We start from the raw sequence: 16,689 nt of genomic DNA on the forward strand, positions 1-16,689 counted from the left end.
CTCTCTGAAGCCACTGCAGCACGAGTTCTATCCCTGGCCAGGGAGGTGACCCACAATGCATGGCAGACCTCTCCTGTTTTGATTAGTTTTTCTATGGCCCACCCACTGCTCCCCTCAGCAGTGTATTTCAGTAGATCTTCCTGTTCTGCACCCCACTCTGTCTCTGGTGAATCCTCTTACCCACCACACCTCTGGTCTGTACCCCAGTTCTATAAGCATAAATAAATAAATCTTTAAAAAAAAAAAAAGATACCACATCTTTAAAGATGATAAAGAGGTCCAGAGAGGTTAACTAATGTGCCCAAAGTCATCAGCCAGTAAGTGATGGAGTCAGAGTTCCAGTGCTGGGTGCTGTTACGCACTCTTTTGTTAGGTTTATTCTAAGTATCTGACTTTTTATTGTAAAGGGAATTTTTTTTTTATTTCTACTTCTTCTGATTAGTTGTTTGTATATAAGAAGGCTACTGACTTTTGTGTGTTGATTTTATAACTTGCAAACTTGATAAACTCGTTAATTGTTTTGGCTAGTTTTTCTGTGATGTTCTTAGATTTTCCATGTATATTATATCATCTACAACTACAGATAGTTTTACTTCTTCCTTCCCTATTTGGATTCTTTGTGTGTCTTTTTTTCCTATCTTACTGCTCTGGCTAGCACTTCCGTTATGTTGAAGAGCAGTGGCAATAGTGGACATCCTTGTCTTGTTCCTGATCTAAAAGGAAAGGCTTTCAGCTTTTCTCCATTGAGGATAATATTGGCTGTGGGTTTGTCATTTGTGGCTTTTATCATGTTGAGGTATGTCCCTTCTATTCCAGTGATTTTGAGGGCCTTAAAAAAAAATGAACTTTGTCTAGAATGCCTTCTCTGCATCTATTGATATAATCATACTTTTTTTTTTTTTTTTGTCGGTTGTTGTGATGGATTACATTGATTGATTTTTGGATGTTGAACCATCCTTGTGCCCCTGGTATAAAACCCACTTGGTCGTGGTGAATTACTCTTTTAATGTATTGTTGGATTCTGTTGGCTAAGATTTTATTGAGGATTTTTGCTTCAGTGTTCATTAGGGACATTGGTCTGAAGTTTTCTTTTTGTGTTGTCTTTGTTAGGTTTTGGTATCAGTATGATGTTGGCTTCATAGAAAGTATTTGGTAGTTTTCCTTCTTTCTCAATTTTTTGAATGAGTTTTTGCAGGATGTCTGGTCTTGGGCTTTTATTCTTTGGAAGTGTTTTATTACTGCTTCAACTTCACTGCTTGTTATTGGCCTGTTTAGTTCTCTTTCTTCTTTAACTAGCTTTGGATAATTGTAGAGTTGTAGGAATTTATATATCTCTTCTAGATTATTGAACTTGTTTGCATATAGCTGTTCATAGTATTCTTTGGTTATTATTTTGATTTCTGCTGTATCTGTTGTTATTTCGCCTCTTTCATTTATGATCCTGTTTATTTGTGCTTTCTCCAGTTTTTTTCTTTGTGAGCCTGGTTAGGGGTTTGTCTATTTTGCTTCCTTTTTCAAAGAACCAACTTTTGGTTTCACTGATATTTTTTATTGTTTACCTGACATCTATTTCATTTATCTCTGCTTTGACTTTTATTATTTCCTGTCTTTTATTGGGTTTTTGGGTTATTCTTTTTCCATTTCTTTAAGGTGGAAGATTAGATTATTTCTTTGAGTTGTTTCTTGTTTCTTTGTGTGTTTGTATTGCTATATATTTTCCTCTTATAACTGCTTTTAATGTGCCCCAAAGTTTTGTAGAGTTGTGTCCCTGTTGTCATTCTTCTGAAGGTATTTTTTAATTTCTTTCTTAATTTCCTCATTGTGAACCAATGGCTCTCCAGTAGTGGGGGTTTCATGAAGTAGTTGGGTTTCTTGCCTTCTTCACATGGTTAATTTCTAGTTTGATTCCTTTGTGATCAGAGAAGATAGTTGGTATGATTTTTATCTTAGTGTATCTAATGATATTTGACTTGTGTCCCCATATGTGGTCAATCCTTGAGAATGATCCATGTGAATTTGAGAAAAATGTGTACTCAAGATTTTTTTGGATGTAGTGTTCTGTAGATGTCTGTTAAGCCCAAGAGTTGTAGATCCCTGTTTAGAGCTTTAGAGTCCTTGCTTATTTTTTGTCTTGTTGATCTGTCCATTGTTGAGAGTGGCATATTGAAGTCTCCTGCTTCGTATGTGTTTTCTCTAATATAGGTTTCCTAGATGACAATAGTTTTCTGATATATTTTGGTGCTTCTTCATTTGTTGCACATAAGTTGATGAGTGTCATGTCTTCTTGCTGTATGGTCTCTGTATTCATAATGCAGTGGCCATCTGCATTATGGCTTTTTTAGCTTGAAGTCTATTTTACCTGATACAAGAATAGCTATTCCTGCCTTCTTTTTTGGTCCATTTGCTTTTAGGATTGTTTTCCATCCTTTTACTTTCAATCTGTTTCTATCTTTTGTAGTTAGATGTGTTTCCTGGAGATAGCATAAAGTTGGGTTCTGTTTTTTAATCCAGCCTGCCACTCTGTGTCTCTTTATTGCTGAGTTTAAACCATTTACATTTAGAGTTAATATTGATACATGGGCACCTACATTTGCTGTTTTGTTTTTCTTTTTGTGTTTTTATTCTTTATTTTGATCTGTTCATATTCATCCCTCTCTTGGTTTTGCCTTAAGGATTCTTGTAGTATTTTTTAGAGTGGGGGTTTAATCTTGACAAAATTTTGGAGTTTCTGTTTGGGAATGTCTTTATTCTTTCTTCATAGAGCTTTACAGGATAAAGTATTCTTGGTTGGCATTTGATATCTTAGAGTTTGTTGACTATGTCCCTCCTTTCTCTTCCTCTCCTTAGTATTCCTTCAAAGAAGTCTGGTGTCAGCCTGATTAGTTTCCCTTTATAAGTTACTTGTTTCTTCCCTTTGTCATTCACATTATTTTTCCTTGTCTTGGATTCTTGGGAGCTTTACTATATGTGTCTTGCTGTATTTCTCCTTTCATCATGGTAGTTTGGTGTTCTTCTCACTTTTTGTATATCTATTTTCATCTCCTTCATATAAGGGAACTTCTCTTCAATTATTTCTGTGAATATTTTCTTGATTCCTTGGCCTTTTTCCTCACTTTCTGGGAGGCATATTCTTATGTTTCCTTTCCTCCTGGTGTCAGATAGTTCTTGGAGTGTATCTTCATTCCTTTTCCTTTTTACTTCTTTCTTTTTCTGTTTGTTTCTCTTTATTTCTGTGTCTTTGAGAGTGCTGATTTGTTCTCCTATTTCATCTGTTCTGTTTTTGTTGCTTTTCCCAGAATTCTTTATCTCCTCCAGTGATCTTTTAATCTCCTGCATTCCTTTTATTTCCTTTTTAAAAATTTTTTATAATATAATAATTTATTTTTATATCATTTTGTGCCTTTTTCCTTTTTATTTCCTTTTTAAGGTCTTGTTTTCATTCTTCAGCTCATTGCTTATTCATCTCATATCATTTTTTTCCTTTTCATCTTCTTTTTGTTTATCATGATTCTAAATTCTCTGACAGAATGAGCAGTTCTTCTAGTCTTTGTTGATTTCTGTGGTGAATTCTTCCCCTGTGGACTTGCTTGGTTACTTGAATTTTTTCTTCTCCCTGTCATTTGTTTCCCAATGCTTTCTATGCGTTGAGACACTGAGTTGCTAGTATTGGCCAGCATTTCTTCTGGGTGCCCCTTCTGGAATGGCCCAAGGGATGTTCTTATTGGTGGATGTTCTTGTTGGTGACGGTGGTCCCTCTGTTGCCTCATTTCATTGGTGGTCTCTGTGCTCCTTTTGGCAGTGGTCTCACCCCTGGCCTAGTTTCCAATTCGGATGAGTAAGTAGTGGTGCTTTTCCACTGTCCAACTTCTAGTTATGACCAAGTGCTGTAGGCTGCCCTTTACTGCAGGGGGACCCTGCCTGCTCCAGTGAGCTGCAGTCACACCCTGCTGCCCTTTCTGTTACTAGTCAGGAGCAGAGCGCAGGCTGCCCTACCCCTCCTGGCTGGCTGGCAGGCAGTGGCCTGGGAAGCTAGAAAAAAGTGCAGATTTCCCCTTTGGCCACGCCCTGCGGTTTTCAGCTAATGGTGGGAGCTGAGTGCAGGCTGCCTAGCCTCTCCACCATGGTTGGTAATGTCCTGGGGAGGGCGCAGATTTCTCCATTCATGCAAAGCCCTGCCAGTTTCCCCCGCTTTTGGTCACTCCCTGCTATTTTCTACTAATGGGTGCTAGCTGCCGTGCCTCTCTTGGCTAGTAAGGTCCAGGGGAGTAGAAAGAGCACATTTATGCCATTTACCCATTCATGGCAAAGCCCAGGGGAATGAAAGCGCTAGGAGCCCCATTCACAGTAGAGACCAGTCAATTCCAGTAGCAGAGGTGAGCTTTGTCTAGGGCTGATTCCAAGTCTTGTTCGCTGGCTGCCACTCCCTGCCTGGCTTCCCTATCAGGGAATCACTGCTCAAGGCAGGAGTGCTGCCGCCCTGCCTCTGGGTGCATCAGGGGGCTGAGTGTTACCGGGGACTGGGCCAGACCCCTGCTCTGCCCCCAGTGGTAGCGAGAAGGCTGAGTCTTATCCTTCTCCTTGATATATTTAGATCATTTACATGTAATAAGATTACTGAGATATCAGGTTAGATTTTTTTTTTTAAAGATTAATTTTTGTATACAGAACTGGAGTACAGGGCAGAGGTGTGGTGGGTGAGAGTTTCACCAGAGACAGAGTGGGAAGCAGAACAGGCAGATGGACTGAAATACACTGCTGAGGGGAGCAGTGGGTAAGACAGGAAAGATCTGCTGCACCATGTAGGTCACCTCCCTGGTTGGTGATCGAACTCGTACTGCAGTGGCTGTGGACAGCTTCATTGTGTTGTGCTTTAACCTGTTGCGCCACCAGGGAGGGCCCTATCAGGTTAGATTTTTAAATATGGCATTTGTTTTCTATTTGTCCTACCTCTTCATCCTTTTTTTCTGCATTGTTTCAGGTTATTTTCTTCTATTTCTCACTACCTTTCTTGGTTTATTATTTTTAACTTGTTATGTTAGTGGTTACTTTAGGGTTTATAGTACATAATTTTAGCTTATCATGGTCTAGTTTCAAGTGATATGTACCACCACATTTAACATAAGAACTTCACAGTAGTGTGCTTCCATTTCTGCCTTCCATCTTTATACTATTACTGCTATGTAATTTACATATACATGTATATATAACATGTTAATATTTTTCTTTAAGCAGCATCATCCCTTCTATTTAAACAAGACCTTATGTCCTTACCCAAAGTTAGCATTTCTGGCACTCTTCTTTTCTGTTTAGTTCTGTATTTCCTTTGGTATCATTTCCTTTTATTTGAAGAATTCCTTTAATATTTCTTGTAGTACACATCTGCTGGTGATTAATTCATATTTAGTATCTGAGGGTAATTCACTGAACATTTGTAGAGCTTACTCAGTTTTTTCTTGTTCATTAGAAATCACTGTTCTTTGTTGCTCAGTGTCAAATTAAACATTGTTTATTATTTATTTTGTTTGGCTTGTTATTGTTAGGCAGAAGAGTGGGTCTGACCCTTGTTATCTCATCTTGAAAATTGAAAGTCTAACTTAGAGGCTAGACTCTGTTCCTCTAGGGACAAAACAAAATTGTAGGATCAAGACTTTTCAGAAGTGGCAAATACGGCACATGTCAAGTTAGAAAGAGAGAGAGGTATATTTTCACCCAGAAGCTAGGATTTCTTAGAAATGTGAACATTCCTCTTTAGGGAAAAAAGCAGTTAATTAGCAAGATCAGATGCTTTTCGAAGCTTCTGGGTAGTGCATATAAATCTAAATGGTGATGATCATCTTTAGAGACTTGCTTTAAATCCTGGCCCAAGCCCTCATTGTGTATTAGTGTCAACTGTGTTAGCCTGACTGAGTGAGACACAGAGCTGGCATGGTTAAGAGAGCAGATGTGAAATGGCTTCTAGAAAGAACAGCCACAGAGATGCTCAGCTTGAAGTTGAAGAAAAATGTTTTGGAAAAGTTACAGAGCACTTTCCCCCATGCTTTCCGAACTGAGAGATGCTCTTTAATTCTCATATTTGGAAAGCAAGCCTGTTCCCATAACTGTAGTAGAGAGGCTGATCCCACAGATTAGGCTGCCTGGTTGTTGAGGACATTGTCAACCTGAGGCTCTTTGCTGTATAAAATTCAAACATTTGTTTTCATTGGCAACTTTGAGTAGACAACATCCCCGTTTACTTACAGGTTATGATGTTAGTCAGCTGGACTGCCACAATAACAGAGGACTAGAGGCTGGGTGTCTTAAACAACAGGAATTTGTTTTTTTCACAAACTGCAGGCAAAAAATCTAAGATCAATGGATGCAGTGTAGAAAGACATCTCACCTCCTTTTTTGGTGGGTTGAGACCTCACCCAAATGACCCCATTTAATCTTATTTACCCTCTCTCCAGATACCATCACATGGCAGTTAAACTTCAGTATATGAATTTGGCAGGATAGAAACATTCAGAGCCTCATAGGATGTATGGAAGTTGGGGACTACATTGGTACCTGTCTAACATGTGTGACTTGAGTCTTTTGTGGGCCTCATTTCTGAGTACAAATCCTTTAGAGGCCTGACCCCTTTACAACCTTCCTCCATACTAAAAACTTTCAAAATTAGTTTTGGAGTCCATTATTTTGTTGAAATGAATAGACATGGCTTGGACATACCTTTTCAGTTAATGCACAGATTCCATGGGAAATGGGATGGCTCTCAGACTTCATTTTGTTTGTCTCCAGGTTCTTCTTTGTGGTCCAGTTGGTCCAAAGCTGCATGAACTTCTTGATGACAATGTATTTGTTCCACCAGAGTCATTGCAGGAAGTGGATGAATTCCACCTCATTTTAGAGTACCAAGCAGGTAAGAGAAATGAGTAAGTAATGGTGTATGAGACCAATCGGCGGACTGTGTATTGTTAGAGTGGGCTGTAAAAGTTAACTTTGAAAATTGTGAGGGCCCCATTCTTGCCAAACCAGACACATTCTTCCTCTTGACGCTGTGGTACTGCTGGCCGTGGTCTGAAGGAAGAGTGCTGGTATCTTGCAGCACTGCCCAAAACTCCTAGGTCCACAGCAATCCGAACCCAAGCAAGCCTACAAGAAAGCAGGTGTCATGCATAAAAATAAAATGCGTTAAACACATGTACCCAACATTTTTCTTTATTACTAAGAGAAGGCAGTAACATCTGCTCAGCCCTGCTGGATTCTGCCCTAGGCCTTTCTGGTCAGCTGCTTAAGATTGATTTCCAGTCACCTGCAAACTTCTTTTGAAGCATTTTCTTTCCCCTTTTGTGAATGTAAATAGAAGTGTTTTGTATTTAACAACACTTAATTTATTTCCCATTATGTAATATTCTGATGTTTATAAATCATATCACCCCATTCCAGTAGATTTTATGTGTTATACAGACTTGCAGATCTGATTTCTGAGAGAAACCTAAATACCTGAAAATATTTTATTCTGTTTATTTTGTTCTGTATATTTGCTTTCCTTTGCTCAGAACTCAGACTCCTGAATTTATGGCTCAGTGTGTTACTAATTCAAGTGAAAGATTGAAGCAGACAAAACAGACTAATTGGTACCTTAAAGCAGCACTTAACATGCTACAGTGAACTGCTTCCAAGTCAGATAATTAGGAGCATCTCGCCCTCTAGAGCCATTACCTTTAACATAAGATGTGAAATAAAGTGCTTTCTCCAACTACAGAGAAAAATAGCTTCCTGCTTCTGGTTCTCTTTGGGATACTTACTAGAATCAGGAAGCCAGGAAGGGTATGAAAATCAGGGACAGAATGTTGGCATACGCAGTTCACATTTAAAGATCCTCAAGTTTTGAGTTTCTCTCAGTTTGAGTTTCCCCAAATGGGAAATCATAGTTCTATTGCCTGCAGATTGAAACAGTGAGGATCAGAGGTCATCATGTCTCAGTACTGTGAGGGCCTAAAGCACAAGGCGTGAATGTGGCTGCTGACTGGAAGGGGCTTGGAGGTTTGCCGCTGCCACTCACAGGCCCAGGTTCACCTCGAGTTCACTATGGGCACTCACAGCATATCACCTGTGACCTGCCTGGTTCCTGTAACTTTCCCTGGTGAGTAGAGTGGAGAGGAGACTAGTTTCCTCCAGGAGGCTTTGCTGTTGTGTTTGCCAACAGTGCCTCAGATGCAATTAAGACAGCCCATCTTAGCCTGGAAGGAGGTTGTTTCCACTCTTGGAATAAGCAGCTTTGCTTTTCAGTTTTTCTTTTCTATGCCCTATTTTCTTAGTATAACAGTGGTTTCCACTGTTAAAATCCCTGTGAAGTTAAATTTTCATCAGCCCCAGGAAAGAACCTAGTCTGTGGGCAGCCACCCTCCAGTCTGCTCCATCTCTAGCTTCTCTCTTCATGGATGAGTCAATTCCCAGAGAAGACTGTCACCTCTTTTTCTCCTTCCAGCCCTCCCCCGTGGAGCTTATTTTCAGGCATTAGGCTGGGGATCCAGTGAGTCACTATATAACTTTTGTTAACTTACTAATGAAGGGCAGGATGATAAATTGAGAGAAGTGATAACTTATAGAAATAAAGTCCACACTTTGTGAGAAAAGGGGCAGCATCTGTCACTACAGGCTCACCCTGTCTGAGTTTTTGATCATTGTGTTTCTCAAGCTCTCCATCAGCCCTTTGTCCATGGAAACAGCCAGTGACCAGCTTTCCACATCCCCGTTTGTCTTATCCTTGCTGAAGCCTGTTGATTTTGCTTCTGTCACTTTTTCCCAGTGGAGATGAATTGACTTTGAATGCTGTGGCTCTTTCCTGCTAGGTCAGAATCAGATAGACAGTGCTTCTTAGTGTTTCAGTCTGTAAAGCCCACTTCCAGGTCTTGCCTAGAAGTGGAAAATCCTAAGTGTCATGTGTTTTCCTCTCTACAGAGTCTCATTGCTGGAAAAATGTTGAATTTGAAATTTATACCCATATTATTTGTCGTCATGGGCATTTAAGTTATCAGTCTGTTCTTACTCGTCTTGCTATTAATTCATTCACATGATTATATTCTGTGGTGTGAGGCAGTAGGAAAATGATGATAAGAAGACCTGGACGATGCCCACAGCTCACCATTCACTGTAAGAGACAGACTCTTACACTAATTATTGCTAAATCATGTTCCAGATCCTATAATAGTATACAGAAGTGGTCTAAGGAAGGAAGTGATCAAATCTCTTGTGGGTGGCAGAGTTAGGAAAGCCTTCACAGGGAAGGTTGTCCTGTGTTGGGTCTATAGAGATGAAGCAGAATTGAGATTCTGTTCTCATTACCCCTGGGTATTCCCTCTGGACAAGTAATGAGACTGGGGCCAGGAGGTAAGAAAGGAATGTGGTGTGTTAGCAAATACAACCATTGTGTCGGAGCTTAGTAAGTAGATAACATTATTTTCTGCTTTCACAGATCTGTATACAAATGACTCAATTATAAAATTTTTCTCACAGGATTAGATTCAGCAAAAATGAACCCAAAGCAGAGGAAACATGGGTTCTTCCAACCATGACACGCTTGCTGTAAAGAGTCATTCGTGCACACCTCCCCAGAGAGGCAGGGTTCTGTTGGGAGAGGCCCGCTCTGGAAAGGAGGAAGCAGGTTGCCAATTGTGGTTGGTAGATCAGCCTGCATTATGAGGAAATCCTGTTTGAGGGGAAACTTTTAGAAGGCAATAGAAATATATATGCTGGGAACCAATGACAAACCAGGTTGCCACATACATACTTTGATGATTTTGTAAATGGGACAGGCACTTTAGTGGAAGGACAGCTGTGTAAGTCTGAGTCCTAAATCCTTACACAGATGGGGACCGGCTCCCCCGGTGCTCCGGAGTGGCCTCCTTTAGGATTTGCTCTACATGGTAGCAAACAGAGGCAGCCCTTAGGCTTACTAAACTTTAAGACTTTCTGCCAAGTCTTGCAGAAAAAGGTGTGCACCGTTTGGGAAAGCGTGAGATCATGAAGCTTCAAGTGGGCTCAGAGAGGCTCCCTGGCCGCCACACTGCCTTTCCTGCGTTAGGACTCACCACATGGGGTCATAAGCAGTAGGTTGCACTTACTTGTCCCTTAGGGCCTCCAGGGCTGGGACGTTGCCACACACACAGCAACATGGCATCAGCGAAGTCTGATGTGGCCAGTGCGTAGAATTTCTCCTGTAGGTGCACAGACACCAGACTTCTACTCCTCCAGAAGACCCACCAAGAGTCAGACTTGTGACTCTTGTGACAAGTCAGAGACTTCTACATTCATTCTAAAGACCTGGGGCACAAATGTGTAGAAAATGGAGATCAGAATAGAACAGAGAACTCAAAGCAGATTGATTTATCATTGTCCTTAGTCCATCTTGGTGGATGCTCAGAGAAGTGAAAATGCACCTCAGGCTCACTCAATCAGCAATCATTTAAGGGGGTGTAGCTCTTGAGCTCAGTCTTAAACAGTCCTTATTCCCAGGCAGCTCACTTGCAGGAGACCGGACACTCTTTACCCTGGGATAAAGTGCCTGGAAATCCCTGTGTAGACCAAGGCTGACCAAGAGGTCTCAGGGTACTGTTGTGGCATGGAAGTGCTTTGGGAAGTGTGCCCCACCATCCAAGGAGGTGGCTGGCATGCCCAGCATGCTGGTTTGTGGAGGCGGTGCTCCTCCCATCTGTCCCTGGGAGCTCAGTGGATGGTAGAGCTTTCCTAGGATTGAAGGGGACCTACTTAGCAGCCCTAGACAAAGGCATGTAGCATATTTACTGTTTTATTGTTGGGTTGGGGTTTTGGTTTGTTTCTTTACTGCCTTCCTAGATGCAGTGCTGAGCATACCTCAGGCCACCGTGGCCAGGGTCCATCAGCCAGAGGCCAGCCTACCCAGAGCTGAGGCTCCAGTGAGGCCCCTGCAAGCACGTCCCCTACCCTGCACCCCCACCCACTAGGAGACTCAAAGCCTCTTCCTTTTCTTCCCATTGTGTTGAATGGGCTTTTCTAGGGGAGGAGTGGGGCCAGTTAAAAGCTCCCCATGCCAACCGATTCATCTTCTCCCACGACCTCTCCAACGGGGCCATGAATATGCTGGAGGTGTTTGTGTCTAGCCTGGAGGAGTTTCAGCCAGACCTGGTGGTTCTCTCTGGATTGCACATGATGGAGGGACAAAGCAAGGAGCTCCAGAGGAAGAGACTCATTGAGGTAATAGCACTGTTAGAGAATTTCACAGATTTCAGTGTTTCCTTCTGATTCTTGCCTCTCCTGGTTCTGCAGCTTGTGCTGCCTGGCCCACATCCCAGTGTCCCTAGGACAAATCATGCAGTCAGCTCTGAAGCCTACCTCCTGCCCCAGCAAGGCACCTCACAGTCTTATTTCAGTCCTGGGCAGCAGCTTGAGTAGGACAGGTTGGAACCTCTTGTCTGAGTCTCTGCATCCTGGGCTAACCTGAACATGGCTGCTGTATTTGTACTTTGTCTTTTGTGTTCGCTATATCATCTCATGTCAGCATCAGCTGTGCTGCATTCCTGCGGGTCCATGCACTGAGGGGGCTAGTGCCCAGGAAGGGGCTGGCTGTTGGAGCATATAGAGCCATTCTTTGTGCTCTGCAGAGCCTCACTTCCCTGTAAGGAGAAGCAAGCCTCTGCTTTTTGCTCAGTGAGAGAAGGTAGTGCCAGGAGATATTGCTCTCAGGACCTGGTCCCATCTTTGCTGCTGCCTGACTTTTTGTTTCTAATGGTGGTGCTGTATTCTCCCCTCTGCAGGTCGTGGCCTCCATTTCTGACATCCCAACTGGCATTCCCATTCATCTGGAGCTGGCCAGTATGACCAACAGGGAGCTCATGAGCAGCATTGTGCATCAGGTAACCACATGGGCCAAGCATGGGGGCACTCGCTGGCCTTGACACTCACAGGCCCTTGTAGAGAATGACGTTTTGTGTTTGGGTTCAGGGCCGCCTCACCAGGGGAGGATATGATATCACTCAGATCTAGATGCATGGAAATCCAGAGACGGAGCCAGGACTGGTATAGAGCAGGATCTCCTATGCGGTTAGGGATCCTGCAGTGTCACTGATAATGCTCATGGGCCACGTTTTTCCCTCTGAAAGAGGGAAGATAGAAGTGATTGCAGTAGAACTCAAAGGGGAAAACTGAAAACCCAGCTTGGCTGCTTTCAGGTGAACTTCAGGAAGCTCAGAGAAAGGAGACTTGGGGGAACTCACGCCCTCAGCTCCAGGCATCATGTGTTCAGCTCTTGCCTTTGTACACCACTAATGACTAGATAAAGCCAAGACTGTGATGCTTTTAACAACAAGACTTTGGAAACTTGGTTGGAGTGCCAACTTTGCCATTTTCACTAGCTTTGAGAAATTAGACAAATTATTAAGCCTTGCATTTTATTGTTATTTAACCTTTTTTAAATGGGTAATATATTTACATGATCTAGAGCCCAAAGTACATTGAGATATACAACAGTGTCTCCTGTCTTCCCTTATTTTCTCTCTTCTTACCCCAAAAGTGGAAGCATTCTAAATACTCTATTGTACACTTGCCTTTTTTTTTTTAATAAATACGTTTCAGAGATCTTTTCTGTGTTATCACATGAAGTGTGTCCCCACCACGTGATTAAAAAGAATACATGGGTATGCCTGCTGATTTAACCCGAATCCCTTTCTTGGGCAATATGTCGTTACGTCATCTGCTATTCTGCACACTGCTGTGACCAATCACCTTGTACATGAGTTTGTTTTGCTCATGAGCAAGCACTTTCTGTGTGTGTAGAAGTACACTCTCAGAAGTATGGCTGCGGGATTGGTGCTTACAAAGCATCTGTCAGTTTGGTGTTACCCCTACGAGAGCTGTGCAGCTACTAGATGCTTATCTTCTCATATCCTTGCCCCTGAAATGCAATCAAATTATACATTCTTTTCAATCTGATAGGTGATAGATAAATGGTATTTCAGAAGTCTTCTTTTTTTTCTCCTTTAATAGATTTGACTTCTTAGGCAGTTTTAGGTTCACAGCAAAATTGAGCAAATGTTGAGTTCCCATATACCCACTGCCCACACACCCACAAGCTCCCCTTGTCAGTGCCCACCGCTCTAGGGGGTACCTTGATAGAAGCCTACATCTATAGATCGAAGTACTACTAAGTAAAAGAATATAGGTAGGTATAGTTATTCCCCTTAAGATAGTAAGGTGGTTCCTGTTTGGTACCCCTCTTCACAGTGTGACTGCTAAATACATCCTTCCATAAATGCCTCAGAGGCTTAGCACTCACATGAGTCTGCGCCCAGCTTTCTTGATGAGTGTGGTGCAGAGCCATCATGCCCTGGCTGTGCAGCTGGGCCTTCACCTTTACACCTGCAGAAACCCTGCCAATATTCAAGAACCAAAAGGTGTGTCCCCTCAGTAGCAAGAAGACCCTGTGTGTGCCAAGGGTAAAGCTTGTCACCACAGAAAACAAGTATACTTCCTGGCTTTGTCTCAGCTTTGCATATGACAAGAGACTGGGCATCCAACAGTGTCACTGCAACTTTCGTCTTTACCCAAGTGATGATAATGAAGGTGGAGACAGCGGTTTACTAGACAGCGGTTTACTAGAACAGTGAGCTGTGATCGTCACCTCCCCACTGCAGGCTTCAGGACAGGGGTTGTATGGTAAAGAAGAAAAATGCTAATGTTAGTCTTTGGCCGTGTCCTGAGATGTCTTCAGACCTAGGTGTCCATCAGAAAGAGACCTACTATTTTGTTTTTGTTAGCAGGTCTTTCCTGCTGTGACTTCCCTTGGATTGAATGAACAGGAGCTGTTATTTCTCAGCCAGTCAGCATCTGGACCTCACTCTTCACTTTCTTCCTGGAATGGTGTTCCTGATGTAGGCATGGTCAGTGACATCCTCTTTTGGATCTTAAAAGAACATGGGTGGAGTAAGAACAGAGCCTCAGACCTCACCAGGATCCATTTCCACACACTGGTCTACCACATCCTGGCAACTGTGGATGGGCACTGGGCCAACCAGCTGGCGGCCGTGGCTGCAGGGGCACGCGTGGCTGGGACTCAGGCCTGCTCAACAGAAACCATCGACACCAGCCGAGTGTCGTTGAGGGCACCCCAAGAGTTCCTGACTTCCCACTCAGAAGCAGGCTCCAGAGTCATATTTAACCCCAACGAACCAGTAGTAGAATGGCACAGAGAGGGAATATCCTTCCATTTCACCCCAGTGTTGGTGTGTAAAGATCCTGTTCGAACTGTGGGCCTTGGTGATGCCATTTCTGCCGAAGGACTCTTCTACTCAGAAATACACCCTCACTATTAGGAAGGTTGCTGTGAGTAATTCTTCTGAGGAAACTAAAGAATTCAACTTAATTCTTTTGTGAGGAAACACGAATTATAGGAATTAAGTGAGTTAGAGAACAGTACTGAGGGTATCAGCAATTTTTAGATCTAACTGAAAGATAGCCAAAGAAACATCTACAGATTAAACTGTATCAGACACATTCCAGCCTATTGACTATTACAGAGAAACATTTCAGGTTTTGATCAAAATTTAGCTATCTACTAACAAGACTGGAGTTAGTTTTTTTTTTTTTAATGTTGTGCGTTACAGGGGCAAAAATTTGATTCCCAAATCCCTACTTTATGCAGCATCCTCAGATATTTTAGGTCACATTTCTTCACCCGAAGAGCCTGTCAGCTGGAGACTGCATTTACTTCTCACCCACATCAGAAGCACACAATCACATCACTCAGCTCAGTGTGAGGTCCCGTGCTCGCTCTCTCAGTTGCGTGCTCACAACCAGGATCACGAGTCCCGTTCAGTGTTAATACGAAATATTTGATGAGCACATGATCTCAGTCTCCTCTGAGGACAGTGCCAAACTTAGGACAGTGCCACAAGCAAGGAAAAAGTTCATTCCTGCACTAAACACCCACAGTAGGGACTGTGGCGTTTTTGTGGCGATTGCCCAAGCTGTAGTGAGTGGCCTGGCCTTCTGGCCTATGCACTGAAGGACTGCGCCTTCCGCCCTGCTCCGGACCTGCTTTCTGCTGTAGAAGACTCATCTGCATTCTTTCTGATCCTTGAAGGAATTTGCTTTTACAACTGGAATATGCTTGTGTGTATAACAGGTCATGTGTGTTTACATTGACACACCAATCCATTAAAGAATTTGACCTCATAAGAGCCCCGGGATCATGAATAATTGTGTCATGTTATGTATTTATTTTTTTATAAATCAAGGAGACCTCTGTGTGCTTTTAAAATGTATTTAAAAATTTTTACATTTCAGGAATCCTGTCTATTTGCAGTTAATTTTGTTTCCACCACCGCTCTGGAGCCAGATAAAATAAATCATTCAGAGGTTGGCTTCTGAATTTTGTTGTCCTTGAGATATTGTCTTCTCCAGTCCTGGGTTAGGCAGTGCTACATTCTGAGCCTGAACTATAGGCCTGTCCTCTGTGATGTGAAGCAACAAAATACCAGTATCACATGGCCAAACCAGTTTGAAACAGTATTTTGGAAGAATGTGGTGAGCTGCCTTAGCTTGCCTGAAGAGCAATGTAGACATGGCAGCTAGTGGCAGGCCTGCTTAGGTTAGGGTATGCGTATCACAGCAGCAGCTTCTAGACTCTAAAAGCTACTTCACGTTCTTCATTTATGACCTCTCCTCCCTGCTTTGGATAAGAAGAAAAGGATTGATTACTCCTTCAAAGGAACGTAAGCCTACAAAGTTATGCAACTTGAAATCCAAAGCAAGTTAGCTTATTAAGAAAATAAGCTACCTCATCAGTCTCTGCCTCCAGTTTCACTTAAAAATAATTAAATACCAAGGCCCTCCCTGGTGGCAAAACCGGTTAAAGCACAGCACTGTGAAGCTTTCCGCAGCCACTGCAGCACGAGTTTGATCCCCAGCCAGGGAGGTGACCTACATGGCATGGCAGACCTCTCCTGACCCACCCACTGCTCCCCTCAGCCATGTATTTCAGTAGATCTGCCTGTTCTGCTCCCTACTCTGTCCCTGGTAAATCCTCATCCCCTGCACCTCTGGCTTGTACCCCAGTTTTTGTATGCATAAATCTTTTTTAAAAAATTTGTATTAAAGGCTTAAGTGAGATTTCTATTTTCCCCAATAATTAATTAGGATAACTCATTGTTGGTGTGAAACTTAAGACTTCACTAAGTAGAGTACAGATGTGTTCTCCATGCAGCCTGTTCTTTGTAATTCATTTACTCAGTCCTTGCCTGCCTATATTCCCAGGGCTTCTCCATTTTGCACTGGTGAGGTCAATAAAGACTACTTCAGGATGTACAAGCAGCACTGTTTTTCAAAACATGTGTCTTGAATGACTGTCACTAAATCAGTTTGGTGGTTACAAAAAGTATCATTTTTGTATCATGCAGTAGAGGGGTAGTACATGTATTTTCTGTAAAATTGTGTAGAGAGGAATGTGCATACGTCCCTCAGTGGATGTCCCACCTGAGACTAAGATCTAGAAGTAAGTGACTCAACTCCCTCCAGTAGGACAGTGTATGGAGAAGTTGGAAGGACAGGATAAATGCAACAGGTAAGGCTTCAGGCCCCTCAGCCTTCTGCTTTGAACTGTATTTTGTAAAGGTTTCCATTTATGATTTTATTTGAAGAAAAAAGTTTGAAAATCTGGATGCCTGGTTTTAAACA

At 42.4% G+C, this 16,689-nt stretch overlaps 1 protein-coding gene across 2 annotated transcripts in view; it reads left to right on the forward strand.

The window, feature by feature from the left end:
• Window positions 1-15,385, forward strand: part of ADPGK (ADP-dependent glucokinase) — a 28,878-nt gene extending 13,493 nt beyond the window's left edge. Inside the window, exons 4-7 of one of the 2 annotated variants that reach the window (XM_004687611.2) lie at window positions 6,778-6,898; window positions 11,018-11,214; window positions 11,775-11,873; window positions 13,773-15,385. In XM_004687611.2, coding sequence (XP_004687668.1) covers window positions 6,778-6,898; window positions 11,018-11,214; window positions 11,775-11,873; window positions 13,773-14,327 — 972 coding nt within the window. In that variant the 3' untranslated portion in view covers window positions 14,328-15,385. The remainder of the gene's footprint in view (window positions 1-6,777; window positions 6,899-11,017; window positions 11,215-11,774; window positions 11,874-13,772) is intronic. The other variant, XM_004687612.2, reaches the window with a different exon arrangement.
• Window positions 15,386-16,689: the final 1,304 nt, after the last annotated feature.

This window comes from Condylura cristata, unplaced genomic scaffold (genome assembly GCF_000260355.1).
Source record: "Condylura cristata isolate star-nosed mole 26May11 unplaced genomic scaffold, ConCri1.0 scaffold00023, whole genome shotgun sequence".
Classification (NCBI taxonomy): Eukaryota; Metazoa; Chordata; class Mammalia; order Eulipotyphla; family Talpidae; genus Condylura; species Condylura cristata.